The sequence below is a fragment of the Lynx rufus genome, unplaced genomic scaffold, assembly GCF_022079265.1.
Source record: "Lynx rufus isolate CCGP_SWC_20201006 ecotype Redwood Valley unplaced genomic scaffold, mLynRuf1.p SCAF_5, whole genome shotgun sequence".
In the NCBI taxonomy this organism is placed as follows: Eukaryota; Metazoa; Chordata; class Mammalia; order Carnivora; family Felidae; genus Lynx; species Lynx rufus.
In genome coordinates, this window is record NW_025814867.1 from 158917683 (window position 1) to 158934472 (window position 16790).

The following is a 16790-nucleotide window of genomic DNA, read 5'->3' on the forward strand; positions in this document are numbered from 1 at the left end:
CAGAGGACTTTGTTATTTGAGATACACGTATATTACCATACACACTACCATAAAAATTACCTTTAATCTGAAATATTTGCTGTTGACTTCTTTAAAATAATCCTAGAGAACAGTGGCTGGGTTTGTTTAAATTCTTTAAAGCCCGTGATTTCATTATGTCCACAGGTGTGAAACATGTGTTGGGTTCTGTATGGGTAAATGATAAATTCAGACCTTAGAAAGTTTCCCTCTGACCAGTTTAGTTCTGTGATGTATTAAGTTACTATTTGACGACCGTTTAAAAACCTGCCTATTTGAACAGGAGAAAGATGTTGAAGATTTTATTGTAACATCTCTTGATGCTCAAGAAAAGCCCAGATCCTCTCCTGTTGGGTTCGAAGGAAAAACCAGCAGAAGTGATAATGGTGAGTCAGTCTTTTTAACTCTAAGGTTTTAGGGGACAGAACAGCATGGAGGCCCCCAGCTTGGCGTTCGCTACACTTGCCATGCACACTGGCTGTGCCCGTCTGCGTCTCTGTCCTCTGTGCTCAGTGGCACCTGAAGGCCTGATGTTGCGCTACTCTGGAAAGCTTGGTTGTGCACTTCGTGGAGTGCGGTCCCTGCACTCAACACCCAGACATCCTCACTGGCGCCCTGCACGGGAGCGAGGGTGTGCCGTGTGGGCCCCGAGAGGAGACCCTCACGTTTCCGGTGGTTCCTGCATCTTCCTCTGGATGTTTGTAGCAGGGTCGTCGGCATGGGGGTCCTTGAGAGCGCGCACGGTGACGCCGTGCTCTTCCTGGGGCATCAGGGCAGACGGTGCGCGGCACCAGCGTGGACCCCTTGGCAGCGGTGTCTGCCAGATTTTATTCTGAGTTTTCCTTTTAGATTGCTCGGTGTCAGGGAGCGGGGATGTACTCGGAGACCATGTCTGTGGTCTCTTGTTTCTCAGACTCGGACACACCAGTGTTAGCCTCCAGTAATGATTGTTGCCTGCGTCATCATTAGGATAGTTGCCAGTCATGACCTTCTAACCTTGTAATTTTTTTCTATAATTGTTGGCTTTTGATAAGTCCATCGCTTCAGGAGATGTTTCAGCATTTTTAAAAAAAGTCATCGTTGGCTTAATTCAGTGCCTTTTAAAACTAGACCGTAGTGAAGTACAGTTCATGGACGCTTCAGCCTGTGCAGAATAGGGCCAGCAACGTTTTAATTTCAGTTTTGAGTTATTCCATGGAGTAAGTGCCCGGAGTGGTTCTGCACGGTGCCTTCCAGCCTCCCCACTCCGAACCACTGTTCCCTGGGGATGCCCACGTTCAGCTTCCAGAAATTTGTTCTGATACAGATTTCTAAGTCACATTTGCTAGTTACAGAACATGTTTAAACTTCTGGCTGCCAATTTCTTCTACTTTCCTTCCTTGTTTTTCTAAGGTGGCCCCGTTGTCCCGCTCTGTCCCCTCACCACAGAGCATGTGTGTTCTGAGCACCCCTGTCAGATTCCCGCAGACCTTCTGGGACCAAGGGTCCTCTCCCAGACAGCTGGTTTCCTTTCTCCTTGCTTCTTCCTATTCTCCATCACGGGTCCTGCCCATGCTGTCTGTAGGCATGGGCATGCACTGCCCACATGACCTTCACCTGCCCACCTGACCTTCATGCGCTGTCTCTGCTTGCCTGGTCAGACCCCGTGTCCCTCCTTGGTAGTCCTAGTTTTGACAAAGTGTGTTCTCTAGAAGCATTTGCAGAAAAAGCATGTGTGAGATGGGTTTTCTGAGAATGTCTGCACCTTCTTGATGTTTGTTGATAGTTTGGGCTTGGTGCAGACTCATGGGTGACAAGTCATGTTCCTTCAGACTCCTGAGTGCCTGCTTGCCTGCCTGCCATCCAGACCCTGATGTCACCCAGCACCACGGTGGTCCCTTGCCGCCAAGCACCTGGGCGCAGCGCTGCCGGCTTACCGGGAACAAGTCCTTCTGCCCTGAGTGCGTCTTCCTTCTTCCTGGGATGTGGGTCACTTCCTTGTGGCTCTCATCTTGCCATACTTCCTGTTAATCACTGGACTCATTTTCTTATTTTCTCATTTTTTCTGTTTCCACTTCTTTGTACTTATGTTCTTACTTGTTAAAGAGCTTTGTGAGAATTTATCCCTTAATCTTCACATCAAATGCTCCCATTTCTGCTGTGTCTTAATTTCCAAGAGTTGTTCTTTCTCATCCTCTTTTCCTTTCTCTCGAAACTTCCTTTCCTTGTTTACGAATAATATTTTCTCTCTTACTTCTCTGAAAATATTCTGGGTTTTCTGAAGTTTTCTTGTGTTTGCTGCCTTTTTTGTATTTCCTCCAGCTCTTTGAGTCTGCTTCGCGTTGTTTTGTGTGTCTGAGTGTTCCTTGGCGTGTCTGAGGCCTTCAGCTTCTTAGCAGGGCAGTCGTCAGCAGCTCACTGGAAGCTCTGTGCTCAGAGGGGCCTTGCCGGGGACACTGAGCCCCTCATGCCCACCCGAGCTTGGTGCCAGTCGGAGAAGCCGTTGCAAGGACTGACCCTGCTTTTCTTAGGATGCCTCCCTCCGCTTTCCAGGTCTCCGTGGACTGGCGGCGGGCTGCAGGCCCAGGGACCCACCGCATGCTGTTGAGCGGTGTCCCATTCCTTTCTGAGGCCCCTCCCATCAGGAGCTCCTGGTGTCTCAGATGCTGGACTGTTGAGGGCTCTCCACTTTAGGCTGGCTGCTTTCAGGGTTGGTCTCCACCCACCCCATCAGGCATGTTCACCTCTTCCTGGCCAGACGCTTGCTGCTCGTCCCGCAGCCTGCACGGGGGCCTCGGGCTGACGTCTTCCATGTCTGCACAGCCGCCTCCGGGTGCGCTGGGTGGGCCCTGCGGGCGCGTCAGCCACGGCGCTTGCCGTGCGAGCCCTGCGGGCTGTGTCCTGTCTTCGGGGAATAAGGAGACATACTTCTGCACAAGAGTAAACATGAGCCAAGGTACTACGAAGGGTTTTATGTTGGAGTCACAGGTGTTAACATGGTGAACGTGAAAACTTTTTCTTCATCTGTGTGGTTGTGTAGTCTTAGGTGTTTATAAACACGTTTTTGCCGTCTTTGGTGGTCTGTTGATGTCGTCTTCAGGGCCGGGGCCTCATGTGGCACCATGAAGCAGGGGTCTGGCCACATCTCTGGCACTTGCAGGGTGTCCCCCAGTACACTGGCAGAGAGTTGGAGTGTAGACCCTGACTTTGTGCTGTGTTTTTAGGTGATGGCTCGGGGTTTGGAGACATGCTGAGCCAAGGTTCGGGAAGACTCGATGCCCCCACAGCAAGTCCTGTGGTGCTGCTTCCCGCCTCTGGAAGGTTCCCACAGCCGCTGGAAGCCATGAAGGAGAAGGAAGTCCATCCGAAACAAGTGAAGGTAAGGGCTGGCGGGAGCAGGGTGCGCGGTGTCGATGGGCCTCCGTGTGCGGCCGCCGTGATTGCCCTGTGGGTGCCACGTCAGGGTGCGTGCGTCACACCACAGGGCCAGCTGCGTGGGGTCTCGCCGTGCTCTAACGTGTTTCCATAGGGGGAGAGTCTGCTGGCGTGGGGAGCTTGGGATCAGGTATCCCAGGCGAGAGCCCAGCATGGCAGGTGGGGGGGTGGGGGGAGTGGGGCGGTAGGGGAGAGCTGTGGGAGCTCCGGGCGCTGGGGTCCCGAGAGCAGGACCAGCTCTTCCTGCACCTGCTGCGGCACAGCGCACAGGGGACTTTCAGGGGTGGCTGTTGTGGTGAATCACAAAAGGCAAAAAGTAAGGTTAATCTTCCTGAATTGAGTTCAGGTATCACAATGCGTGACCCTCTGGGGAGAAGTGGTTGTAAGTTTTGTTTGGTTTTGGAGATTGACCTTTAGCCTTTCCTAAAACAACTGGGGCCTGTGCTCGTGACTGGGCCGCCCTCCACCAGGTGCCTGCCTGGGACCGAGCAGCGGAGCAGGGACCGCATGACCCACTCTGCTGACACAGGGCTGCGGGGCCACATTGGAGAGCCCAGCCCACTCTGCTGTGGGAGCTGCTGCTCGGGAGGGGTTGTCTCTGTGTCCTCAGGGCCTAGACCATTCTGCCTTCTGCTCTCCGCTCTTTTCTGTGTGTCCCTGAAGTTGACACTTGAGAAGAAAGGTTATTATCTGCACTCGTGTAGCAGTGCGGGCAGTTTTGATGGGCAGCCTCAGCTCTGACTCAGCTGGCTTGAACGGCACACAACATTTATCACTGGACCATACTGGGAGTTGGCTCCTGGTGCGCTGGCTCCAAGTGTATACCTAGAGAGGCCACCAGTGTCCCCGCACTCGCTCATTCCTTCCCTGTGCCACCAACAGGAAGCCTGTGGCACTTCTAGGGTCAGACAAAACATGGGCCCAGTGCTTCCTTTGAGGTTGTTTTCCAGGAATATCCCTCCCGTCCCCTGCCCCCACCCCCCGTCTTTCATTGGCAGACCTGGTCACACGGCCACCAAGACCAGCCGTCCTCAGCCCCGTTGACGAGCTGGGCTCATACTGACCCACTGCTGACAGGGAGTCATTGTGTGAACCACCTGCCGCAGCCCCGCTTGCCCACTGCTGCTGGTCCCCAGGTCACGGAGCTGGGCCCTTGGTGACCTCTCACAGCCAAACTCCACAGATCTAAAGCCCCTTGTGCCCTGGGGTCAGAGCCTGGTTCTCACCAGAGGAGGGAGGAGAGAAGCCACACTCAGCTTGCTGCGGCTAAACTCGGAGCGGAATTTAAAAACACTTTTTCTAGTTTTAATTGATATGTGACACTGTGTAAGCTTCAGGTATACAGTGTGTTGGTTTAATACACACATGTTGTTTACACGGTGATCCCACAGGAAGATTGGTTAACGCCTCCATCACCCAGAACTTTTAATAAGTTTTCTTTTCTCTCACCAGTTTAGTGAATCGTTTTTCGTCAAAACCACTGGCACAGACTTGGCTGAATAAGCAAACCAATACAATGTCACTGCTGTGTTTTATTCACATGGTGAAAACATTCCTGTTACATTGCTGTTACAATGCCATCAAAAGAAAATGATTTTGAGGTTAAGTAAAATCTCCAAAATTGTGTTCATCTTGCTCCTTTAAGAATTGAAATTGGAGAGGCATCTGGGTGGCTCAATCAGTTAAGTGTCCGATTCGTGATTTTGTCTCAGGTCATGATCCCAGCCCCGTGTTGGGCGGGCTCCATGCTGAGTGTTGAGCCTGCTTGGGATTTCTCTCTCTCTCTCTCTCTCTCTCTCTCTTTCTCTCTCTCTCTGTCTTTCTTTCTGTCTCTCTCCACCTCCCCTCCCCTGCTCATACTCTCTCTCTCTCAAAAATTTTTTTGATATGGGAGTATGTTTTTTGGCTGTTTTTTTTTAATTTCCTTTTTTGCATTCCTTAATTTTCTACATGACATAGAATGTTAAAGATATGTTCTGTTAGTGTGTCCAATCCAGGCAGTCTCATGTTAGAGGAGTTTGTAATTTTTAAGGAATAAACGTGGTTCTGATGACAATTGTACGTACTTAGGCTTTGAGGTTTAACACTAGATGATTGAAAAAGGAAAACCAGAAAGAAGCCCAGTACTTGCCCTGGAGCCCTTTTGCGAAGCAACCGAGGTTGCCTGCAGGGGCTGCGTGGATGTTGGGAAGTTAGCCTGCAGTTCTCTGTTCGCTTCAGTCGGAACCGGCAACTTCAGTATTCCTGATGTCTGGGTGTTTTCTGGGAGGTTTCTCAGGTCACTCTGGTTTAAGTTGCCACCTGTGTTTCTGGAGCGTGAAGCCACACTGCTCACCGTGAGGGACGACTGCGCCAAGAGTCAAGTCGTCTGAGAGCTGGCCCCGTGAGGCAGAGTGGTGCCCGCAGGGGCCGAGTCTCAGGACCGCGGTGTGGTCACGGCTCTGGGGGCCCTGAAGCTGGGGATACTGGTGGGGGGGGGGCCCTGAGCAAGGGGTGTGGGTGGCCAGGCTTGGACTCCTCAGGAGCCCTGCTGGAAGCAGCTATGAGTGGGGGCGAGTGATTGGCCTATGGCGCACTGTGCATCAGCTGGAGCAGACAGGGGCACCCGAGTGACAGGCCGACATGGGAGGTCACGAGAAGGGTGGGCTGGTCACAGCGATGCAGGTCCCTGAACAGAACGCCAGTCCTGAGGACAGGGTTCTGGAACCTCCTTGGACCCAGTGGTTATATCTGTGGTACCCAAGGTCCAAACCGATTGCAGACCTCCAGGCCCCAGCCAGCATCGGACCCGGGGGGTCCTGTGACATCACTGAAGGGATGCGATGGCCTCACGGGAAGCTTTGCTCTCGGAAAGGTGCGGGCAGAGTACCTCCCTCGCCACTGGTGCTCTTTCTGCGTTTATCAGGAGAGTGTTGAAAAGGTGGCAAGTGACAGTCATCTGCAGCCACGTCAGCCCTCCCTATCTCTGCAAGCAGAGGATGAGGGTGGATGGGTGGATGCAGGAGGTCGTAGACCTCCAGCCGCACCCACAGGGGCCGCCATCTGGGCCGCTAGACCTGGCGTCTAGCAAACGGAAGGTTTTTTAAAGTAAAAGTGTTTCTAGGGTTATTAAAGAGAATTGTCTTTAAGGTAAGCGTCACGTGGAGTTTGGGTGTTTTGTACTTTTGTGTTAGTATTTTACTTTTTTGGGTCCCATCACTAAAGTCCTAGCAAAACCTATTTCTGTTTAAATAGTTGTACTCTGTTATAGCTTCCCGTTGCTACTTTCATACTTCCCTGTTTGAGACCTCTATTCCCATCTATTCTCCAGAGTTTAGGCCTAACATGCCCCTTGAGTGAATCTTTGCACGTGGAGTGAGGACCTTCATGGTTACTTTGGACACTGTGTTGCCCCCAACCTGGGGGCAGCTCTGGGGAGGCCCCACCATGAGCCCCACCCAGGATTAGTGAAGGGATGGTAGGGGTGGCATCCACTGTGCAGACCCTGGTGGGGCGTCCTTGGAGTAGCTTAAGCAGAAATTGTCCTTCAAACCATTTTTCTAGCAGTCTCTGAAGGTTACGGGGGAGGAAAGTTTGAAAATCTCACAGAACAGCAGAATCTGCTCTTTGATACAAGCCATGGGGGTGCTATGTGGGTGGCTCTAGTGAGCATTCGTGATTGGTGGGCAGGGTGCTGAATGCATGATTAGCTTCAAGCTTCTTTTCCCTCTTTCTGAAATGCACGTCCCGTTGCAGGCTTTGCTGCAGATGGTGTGTGATGAGAGCCACCACATACTGGCCTTGTCCGAGTACCGTGGGCCGCCTAGCGCCCTGAGCAAGGGCGAGCCAAGTGCCTCCCTCGAGCGATTCCCGAGGGAAGGCCCTGGCCTGTTGGAGGCAATCCCGGCCCTGAGGAGGCATCCGAGCCCCACACTCCTAAAGGGAGAGAAGGTATGGTGGCATTCTGCCTGAAAGAAAATAGGCTGTGGGCATGGAGCACTTTGAGTGAGTTGCTTGGCCAAGTGAGTGGAATAAAGGGAAGAACAGGGTCGTCAGTGGACACAGGGGCCGTGCTCCTGGCTAGTCACCTTCTCAGTCATGTTTGCCAGCACATTCCAGCCCTGTAAGGGCAAGAGAGGCCGTGGGAGGATGTGTGGCGGGGCTCAGTGGGAGGAGGACATGGGGCCGGGCCTGAGCCCACAGGGTCTCAGTGCCCACTTTGCACCCAAGGACCCGGGGTGGCACAGAGCGAGAGCCAGGTGCTGAACCCTGGCCAAGGCCACAGGGGGCGGAGGGAGCGGTGGGCAAGAGGGCAGTGCCGGGCCCAGGCCTACAGTGGGGGCGGGAGCAGCCAGTCAGCGGGCACCCGCCCCAGGGCCTGGCAGAGCAGCGGTGGGGAAGAAGGTTTGCCTGCCAACGTTTTCTCAGTCTTACCTGCTGTCTCCTTCAGCACCTTCTTCGTTCACGATGGCGGGCTTGGCTTCTCGTGCCCTGGGCTGGTCGTGGTCTTCTGTTGGGTGGTCTGCTTCAGCCTGCAGGGTGCATTTATGGAAACGCCGAACTGTTCGCTCCAATATTTTAGGAGTTTCCTGACATGTGCCTCGACTGGAGAGGAGAGTTTCTACAGATCGTTCAGGAGGCGTTTGGAAAAGAACGGGAGATGCTGAGGGCCGAGTTGCAGCCCCGGCCCTGCGGCTCTGACCCCGGGGACCACAGCTCCCTGTTGCAGAGGCTAGAGAAGGTGGTCCAGGAGCAGGTGAGCACGTGCCTCGATTTAGTGCCCAGAGCCACTGACGGTGAATTTTGGTCCCTGTGTTTCCCCTGACCTTGGAGTGTGGTAGTGACTGAGGCGGAAGTCCTGTCTGTGTGCAAATAGAATCTATTCTGGAAATATCCTGCCTTTCCTTGGAAACAGAGTGGTGCTAAGTGGTCTGGCCCAGGCTGTGCGTGGGAGCCCGGCACTGTGAGGGCCCTGGGGGGCCTGCTTCCCCAAGGTCCCTTGTAGGAGAGGGCACTAGAATCCAGATGCAGGGTCTGTGGCAGGTCAGAGCAGCCTCTGGCACAGACCAGGGTGCAAGTGAGGCCTGAAGGTCCCCAGGGGCCTCTGTGCCTGTGTTCTAGGCCACCTTTGTCCTGTGAATTTGTTCTTGCTCGGTCCCCAAGCTTGTGCCCATGAAGCTGGAAGCGAGAATTTGTGGACAGTGGGCTGTTTGTGCCTGGAGATGCTGGCCTGGCCTGGCCCAGCCTCCCCCGCCCTTGGGACGTGCTCCCTGCTCCCCCGTCCAGGGGGTGCTCCTCCACGTGGCCATGTCTGTGACCCTGCTCTCCCTCCTTTGCCACCCCGGCTCCGGGGATACCTGCAGGAAAAGTCCTTGGAGCACCTTCGCTTGTCAGACCGGAGCAGCCTGCTGTCCGAGATCCAGGCTCTGCGCGCCCAGCTGCGGATGACTCACCTGCAGAACCAGGAGAAGCTGCAGCAGCTGTGTGCGGCGCTGACCAGCGCGGAGGCCCGCGGGAGCCGGCAGGAGCACCAGCTGCGCAGGCAGGGTGAGCACTGCCCCTCCCGCTGCCCAGCACTGGGGCTGGTCTGTCCGGGTCCCTGGGCATGGGGACCATCGGCCTCGGCATTTCTTAGTTCACAGAACTCCTGGAAAAGCGACTCTGTGGCGCCGCCCAGGCAGTGGGGGGTCTGTATTGGTGTGAGCGCTGGGCACCAGCAGGACCGTGTCTGGGAGTCCCTGGGGCTTGCACTAGGTCTAAGCAGCCTGTTTTACGCGTTTATGTTAATTTAGGTTCCTTGGGACTTTCTTATAGATATTCACATCATCTCTGAATAAAAAGCATTTTCTTTTCTCCTTCCCATCTGCCACCTCCTCCTACTGATTGCTCCGGTTAGGCCGTCGCGTGCCGCTGTGGCAGGCGTCCGGCCATAGGAGAGGTGTTCCGCCTCACACCCTCACACAGGCTGCCAGCAGTGGTCTCTGCACATGCTCTCCATCCACGTGCACAGCCCCTTCTCTTCCTAGTGCTGGGTGCCGAATGATGGGCCAGGCCTTGCAATGCTTTGTGTTTGGGCCATGTTGCATTACCTCGTGAGCATTTCTGGGCCGGACTTACTGGTATTTTGCATCTAAATGCATGAGGGCTACTGGTGTGTAGCTTCCAGTCTCTGAGTTCTGGTGTGGGAGTAGTGCCAGCCTCATGGAGGATTGACCGTCTCTTTCCCTTCCTTTTTCCCCGGGAGACTGTAGAGAACCAGGGTTATTTCTTTGCTAAGTCTTGGGAGAGTTCTCTGGGGAAGCTGCTAGGGCCGAGGCAGTCTCTGTTGGGAAGCACGAAGTGTTGGAGTGATGGGTGAGGTGGCGATTTAGGACGACTGTGGAGACGGTCACACCTGGTCTTCGTGCACGTCCATCTCGGCTCAGTCCTCACTCCTGCCTCCAGGAGACCCCGGACCTGAACAGCTGGCCCTGGGGAGCCGCGTCCCATCCTCTGGTCTGCACGGCCACTCTGCCTGCACGACTCTGGGTGCCCCGAGGCCTGGAGGGAGTGAGCCTCCGGTGTCCTGGCCATCGGCCTGGAAAACTCATTTTCCCTGAGAGTGAATACATCTCCCTCTCCGTACTGGTTTGTCTTCAGTTTGTGAAATCATTTGTACAGCTCACCCGAGATTCACGAGTAATGGTATCTTATGTCCCCTAACGTCTTTCTCAGTTGAGTTATTGGCATACAAGGTTGAGCAGGAAAAACGTATAGCAAGTGACGTACAGAAAACGCTGAATGAAGAGCAAGAGAAAGCCAGCAGCGTTCGGAAGCTCCTGGTGGTAGAGCAGACCGTCGTCAGAGACTTAAGATCTGAGCTCCGCGAGTGTAAACAGGACAACGAGAGGCTGCTGGCATCCCTCAGCGAGGCACAGAAGGAGGTCCTCCAGCTGAGGTGGGGGCCCTAACCCTCCTCCCACACAGCACCTCCTGGCTCCCTGGTTCTGTCCGCACTTTTGTCGAGGAACGCGGCGTGTGCGCGTGTTGTGATAGGTGCCCCGGGTCTGTCTACGGCCCAGGCGCTGCAGCCTGGTGTGTCACTGCCTCTCCTGCACAGGTCTGTGCTGGACAGCAAGGAGAGCAACCTGAAGGCCGCGCTGCAGGAGCTGGAGAGCGAGCGCGGGAAGGAGCGCGCCCTGCAGACCCGGCTGGAGGAGGAGCAGCTGCAGCACCTGCAGAGGGAGGGCCAGAGCTCCAAGACCCTGGAGGTGCCTGGGCGCGGGGCTGGCGGGGGGCGGCGGGGCTGGCAGGTGGGGGGGTTGGTGGGGGGCAGTGGGGCTGGCAGGTGGGAGCGCAGCTCCTCATAGGGCCCAGCTCCCCGTCTCCCTGTGGTCACGTGCCTGGTGGCAGGGTGTAACAGCAGTGAAGCAGGCCTGCGTCTGCGGTACAGCAGCGTCTTCGTGGTGACAGACGGGTGCTCACAACCCCCACTGTCTGGCCGCACGGAGCACAGCCTCGGAAGTGCGTGTCAGACTGCCCAAATGGCAGTGACCCGGCTTCTCTGTGCAGTGGAGGTTGTGTGTGTGAATTGCATGCTGTTTGGCATCTCTGATGGCCACGGGTCTGGCAGGTGCTCTGTGTTCCTCAGTCCCAGGGCTGGGCAAAAGCGTCTTTCACCCACCCGGGGACTGTGGCTTGGCGAAAACATCGTGTGTCTGAGTGTCCAGGGTGTTGTGGTTCTAGGGAAGGTGTGCATTTACTGAACACTGCTTCAGGAAAGTACTTCATCCCTGAATAAAAATGGCAAAGTAACAGAAGAATTGTTATATGGTTTTCTTGTACCTGTAGGATAAAAAAGCGTAATTGCTAGGTTGAAGAATATGAACAGAAATTGGGGCAGGAAGATGGTTTTGACACTTCTCTTGATTTGCTTTTTCCCATCTCTTCCCTGATACAGGAGCTAAGACTCTCTTTGGAGAAGCAGCACGCTCAGAGTAATAGACTGTGCGTTGCACTGAAGCACGAGCAGACGGCAAAGGACAACCTTCAGAAGGAGCTGCGGATCGAGGCCTCGCGCTGTGAGGCGCTGCTGGCGCAGGAGCGGAGCCAGCTGTCCGAGCTGCGGCGCAGCCTGGAGGCCGAGAAGGACCGGTCGCTGGAGCTGGCCACGGCCCTGCGCCACGAGCGCCTCCTGACGGAGCAGCTGAGCAGCCGAGCACAGGAGGCCCCGGCGCATCGCGCTCTGCTGAGGAAGCTGAAGGAAGAGAAGTCCCGCGCGGCGGAGCTGCAGGCGAGGCTGGAGCAGGTGCAGCGGCAGCTGGTGGCCGATGTGCAGAAGCAGCGTGCGGAGATCGAGAGGGAGAAGGAGGTAAGGGGCACGCAGACCTCCGCTGTGGAGCCCGCCCAGGCTCGGGAGCCGACAGAGGGGGAGAGGTCCTCACAGCAGCAGGCAGGATTAAAGCGCTCACAGGCGAGGCTGGCTGCACGGGAAGGACACAAGGACGCAAGGAGGAGAGCAGAGACGAGGCCCGGCCGGGCCGACATGGAGAAGAGGCAGGCTCGAGACAAGGAGAGACTGGTGAGAGCACCGCCGACCGCGTCGGCACCCAGCAGCCAGCCAGGGGGCCGAGAGCGCCACATGGGGGGCCTGACCCTGGGCCACTCCTTCGTCCCGCTGGTCCGTGCGCTGTCCCCTGCTGCCCCCTGGTTATCGCAGCTTTGTAGGTTTCCATGTCGAGAAGCGTGAGTCTCCAACCTCGCTCGTTGTCAGGGCTTGGGTGTTCGGGGACCGTAGGGTTCTGGGGCCCAGCCTTGACTCTGCAGGTCACTTTGGGGGGTGAGGCCACCTCAGCGATGTTACTTCCACGGGTTGTGAGGTTGGAAGTCTGTCCGCGCGTTCAGGTCTTTGATTTCTTTCAGCCACGTTTTGCTGTTTTCAGATGACGAGCTTAGTTAACGCTGTGGTTCTGTTGTTCTGAGTGTTTTATTAGGGGTTGGTGTTGTCGTAAGTGGAACTGGTTTCTTCTTTCCGTGAGCAGATGGTTCCCTGCTGGCCTAGAGCAATGCCGTTGGGCCTTCTGTCGATCTTGCATCTTGTGCCCTTGCGCTTGTTTGTTGTTCCCAGTCATTTGATGCGTTCTTTGGGCTTTTCTGCATATGAGATCACGTCACCTGCACGGAGATGTAGGTTTACTTTTTCCTTTCTGGTCCGGGTGCCTTTCGTCCCTCCTGCAGTGCTGAGTGGAGGTGCTGCAGCCTCTTACCCGTCCTCCACCCCCAGCTGTGACAGCTGCCCTTCATCAGAGGAGATTCTCAGGGTACCTGTTTTATTCAGACTTTTTGTGTCTTGTTTTCAGTCTCGAGAGTGAGCTGGATTTGTGGTTTTGGTGTCTTGAAATCTATGGTTTTTGCCCTTTATTCTCTTAATGTCGCGTTTCTCTTTCGGTTTCACCAGTGGAGCCAGCCTTGCGCTCATGGGATGAATCCCACTTAACTTTGGTGTAGGATTCTTTTTTATATAGTGCTGGATTCGGTTTGCTAGTATTTTGTTAAGGATTCTGCATTTATGTTCATGAGAGATGTTGGTCTGTACTTTTACAGTTGTGGTGTCTTTTTTTTTTTATGTTTATTTTTGAGAGAGAGACAGAGCATGAGCAAGGGAGGAGTAGAGAGAGAGGGAGACACAGAATCTGAAGCAGGCTCCAGGCTCTGAGCTGTCAGAACAGAGCCTGACATGGGACTCGAACTCATGAACCATGAGATAGATCATGACCTGAGCCAAAGGTGGACGCTTAACCAACTGAGCCACCCAGGCACCCCATAAAGTTGTGGTGTCTTTGATTTTCATACTGGGATGATTTTTGCCTCACAGGTTGAGAAGTGTTCCTTTTATTTTTTGGATAAAATGTTACTTTTAGATATATTTTATGTCAACCAGAGCCTTTATTTCTGAGAAAATTATATCCTGTGTCTTCATGTGGATTCACGTATGTTTTGCCCTCTTTAAAAATCTTTTTTAGTGCTCACTTTGGCAGCACATATACTAAAAATATTTTTTAAAAACACACAAGGAAAATCAGTGGCCTGGTCTTTTCAGTGGTTAGCCTGCCGTGAAATGTTTGAGAAATGACTATGTGTTTCTAAAATCAAAAGTCTAGATTTCTAAGTGTTAACAAAGATAAATCAGACCCCCAAATGGTATAAAAGTAGTTTTGGAAGTTCATGTGGGGAGTGTGATCAGTATGTTTTAACAGCTTCACTGAGATACGTGGAGTTCACCAACCTGAATTGCGTCCTTTGCAGTTTTAGTACAAACTCAGAGCTGTGGACTCGTCACCACAGCCAGCTGTAGATTGTGTTCACCACCCCGTGTTGAGCCTCATGTTGTTAGCGCTCACCCTCACTTCCTCCTCCAGCCCTGGCCACCGCGAGTCTACGGTCTGTTTGCAGATTGGCCTGTGCTGGACCTTCCTATGAAGGAACCACCCCCCCCCCCGCTCCGCCCGCGTGGCCTTTCCTTGTCTGACTCCTTTCCTGATGTTTTTGGGGCTCGTCCGCGCTGCGGTGTGTGTCAGCGGCAATATGTTTTGCACGTGGCCTTCGCAGTGGCGTAAGCAGCCCTTGCTGTAGTGGCTGCATTTACTGCCCAGAGTCTTGGAAACGCAGGAGTAGTTTGGAGGTGTGACAGAATGGGCGCCGTGCGGCCGGGAAGCACCCCATGTTGTTTTGTGAAGGAAGCAAGTAGAGTCAAGCCCCAGGTGGGCCTTCGTCACACAGGATCCCCAAACGTGTTCCAGATTGTGTGTGTGTGTGTGTGTTTACTCTTTCTCCATGGGAACAGTGGCCTGTAGCCTTCGTGTACCTCTTATGGACTTCCCCAAACTGTCTCTAAAGTTTTCAGCCAAACCCTATTACTGAATTTTGATTTTTTTTTTTAAACGAGTGGTAACGTGATTGCTTAAAAAATGCAAAGAAAATGTTTCCTAAGTTAAATAAGTAATTGTTCTTCATGATGCATCTTGGAAAGAATTTGAAGTGATTGATGTAGCCCCTGTGGTGTTATTTTCACTGTTGATGGTTAAACTTTTTTTTAAAAGTAAGTTTAATTTTTTATTTTATTTATTTTTTATTTTACTTATAAAAATAAACCTGTAGGTTTCTTGGTATGTTGCTTTCCTAACTTGGAAAATAGAAAAGTAATGATCCCTGTGTCCTCACGAGGCTGGAGCGTTAATCGAGCGATGCCAGGAAGAGCCTGTGGTCCGCGATGCACGGGGCGTGTCGAGGGAGGCCCGGGCCGGGTTCTGGGCACCCGAGGTTCCCTCCCAATTCCGCGGGTATCTGTCTGCTTGTCTCCAGACACGGTGCCGCCTCCCGCCTCTCCTGGGGCCTCCTCACCCACGGAAGCTCCACCGGGCCGCCCCTGTCACGTTTATGGCTGCCCAGAGGGGTTTCCACCAGGTGACTCCCTCTGTCTCCCTGGAGGGGGCCCAGATCCCCGTGTCGGGCAGGAAGCTGGGGACTGTTCGCTTTCTCCCAGGCACCCGGCACACTCCGTGCTGAAGGGCATTTTGTAAGTGAGGCGGTTTGCACTTAGTGCAGGTGCTTGACCCTGCCCGTGTCCGTGTGTTGGCGTGTGTGCGCGCGCACGTCAAGGTCGGGTGCCAGAACTGGGGCCCGTGAAGACTCCTCCTTGTTTCGGCATGTGGCGTCCCCTCCTCACACTGGTGAGAGCCTGACAGTTCTCAGAAATGCAGGTTGAGCCTTCACCACCGAGACCCCGTCCGTCTGAGGCAGGGGGGCTGCCCTGACTCCACGCCCCGTGTGGAGGGTGCCGGCCAGGGGCCGCCCCCTGCTGAGGGCGGGGCTTCTGCCTTCTGCTTCTGGAACGTGCGCACGAAGGGCCCGTCTGTTGTTTTGCCGTTGACAATAGCGAGAATTGGAACTGCGGCGCCAGCGTGACGAGCACAAGATCCGGCAGCTCCAGCGGACAGTTCAGGACCTGGAGGCGAAGGAGGAGGCCCGCCAGCGCCAGTGCCCGGAGTCGGCGCGGCTGCAGGAGCAGCGGCTCAGCCTGGAGAAGGTCCGGCAGCAGCTGCTCTGGGCCGCCGGGCTCCTGACCAGCTTGGTCAGCCAGACGGTGGACAGGTGAGCGCGTGGGCTCCGGCCACGCCCCCGCGAGCCCCGTCTCTTCCGTGAGGAGCGTGCACAAGGCTGGCGCCGGTGTTTGGTGTCAGGTCCTCATTTTTTTTTTTTTTTTTTTTAATTTTTTTAACGTTTATTTATTTTTGAGACAGAGAGAGACACAGCATGAACGGGGGAGGGTCAGAGAGAGGGAGACACAGAATCTGAAACAGGCTCCAGGCTCTGAGCTGTCAGCACAGGGCCCGACGCGGAGCTCGAACTCACGGACCGTGAGATCATGACCTGAGCCGAAGTCGGCCGCTTAACCGACTGAGCCACCCAGGCGCCCCCAGGTCCCCATTTTTAAGCAACAGACGCTTGTTTCTCTCGCCACGTGTTGACACATTTGTGGGCAGCACTCTCCTGAAAGGTGTTGACAGCATGTGTTTTCTCTATTTTGATATGAGAGAAAAATCCAAGTTTCTTTTAGATCTGTTCTCCTCATGCCCTTTTACAATTGCTCACCACCCAGAGGGTCTGGACCTGACGCCAGGCCCCTCCTGCCCACTCCCACCGCGGTTGGGTGGGGCCAAGCATCCGTGCTGTGTCTGCCTTGCCCATGTCCTCAGGATCACCACTCATGTGACCAGGGTGTGTCTGCACGGTTGAGGGACTGACAGGAGTGTTGACACTATAATTAATTAAATTAATATTTGCCTTTTCCTGTATGCACAGAAACAGCAAATACGGTTCTCCCGTCTGTAATTGGATTTGTTTATACAGCACTATGACCTCTGAGCAGACTTTCCTGGGCTTCTCAGACTGTGCACAGGGCTGCACCACCTCAGGGCCACCACTGTCATTAGAGAGGCCCCGAGTCCCTAACTTTGTGGACAGGGCATGGCTTGACGAAGCAGTCATAAGCAAGTCCTCCTGGGGCTGCGTTGGACCCATTTGTCATCTCTCCACGCGTTCCCAGTGGCTTTGGGTAATTGTCAGTTGGGATCTGGGTGAACCTTCTAAGTGTCTGTTTATTTTCACAGGACAATTGGCGACTGGACATCATCAAATGAGAAAGCAGTGACGTCCTTACTGCACACGTTAGAGGAACTCAAGTCTGAGCTGAGCGCACCCAACTCCTCCCAGGTGAGAGGTGGGGCTGCCTTTGCGGTTCCTTGTATCCCTCCTCCGCTGCCACAGAGAAGTGGGTGTCTTCTTGGGCATTGCCACGTGTTGCCCCCAGAAAGCCGCCTGACCTTGCCGATGCTCAGGCA

At 54.3% G+C, this 16790-nt stretch overlaps 1 protein-coding gene across 3 annotated transcripts in view; it reads left to right on the forward strand.

The window, feature by feature from the left end:
• PCNT (pericentrin) overlaps positions 1 to 16790 on the forward strand; it is a 135532-nt gene that overhangs the window by 103292 nt on the left and 15450 nt on the right. For all 3 annotated transcript variants that reach the window (XM_047099257.1, XM_047099258.1, XM_047099259.1), the window contains 10 exons: positions 302 to 404; positions 3222 to 3376; positions 7168 to 7362; positions 7994 to 8167; positions 8775 to 8958; positions 10126 to 10348; positions 10511 to 10661; positions 11351 to 11971; positions 15326 to 15540; positions 16560 to 16662. In XM_047099257.1, coding sequence (XP_046955213.1) covers positions 302 to 404; positions 3222 to 3376; positions 7168 to 7362; positions 7994 to 8167; positions 8775 to 8958; positions 10126 to 10348; positions 10511 to 10661; positions 11351 to 11971; positions 15326 to 15540; positions 16560 to 16662 — 2124 coding nt within the window. The remainder of the gene's footprint in view (positions 1 to 301; positions 405 to 3221; positions 3377 to 7167; positions 7363 to 7993; positions 8168 to 8774; positions 8959 to 10125; positions 10349 to 10510; positions 10662 to 11350; positions 11972 to 15325; positions 15541 to 16559; positions 16663 to 16790) is intronic.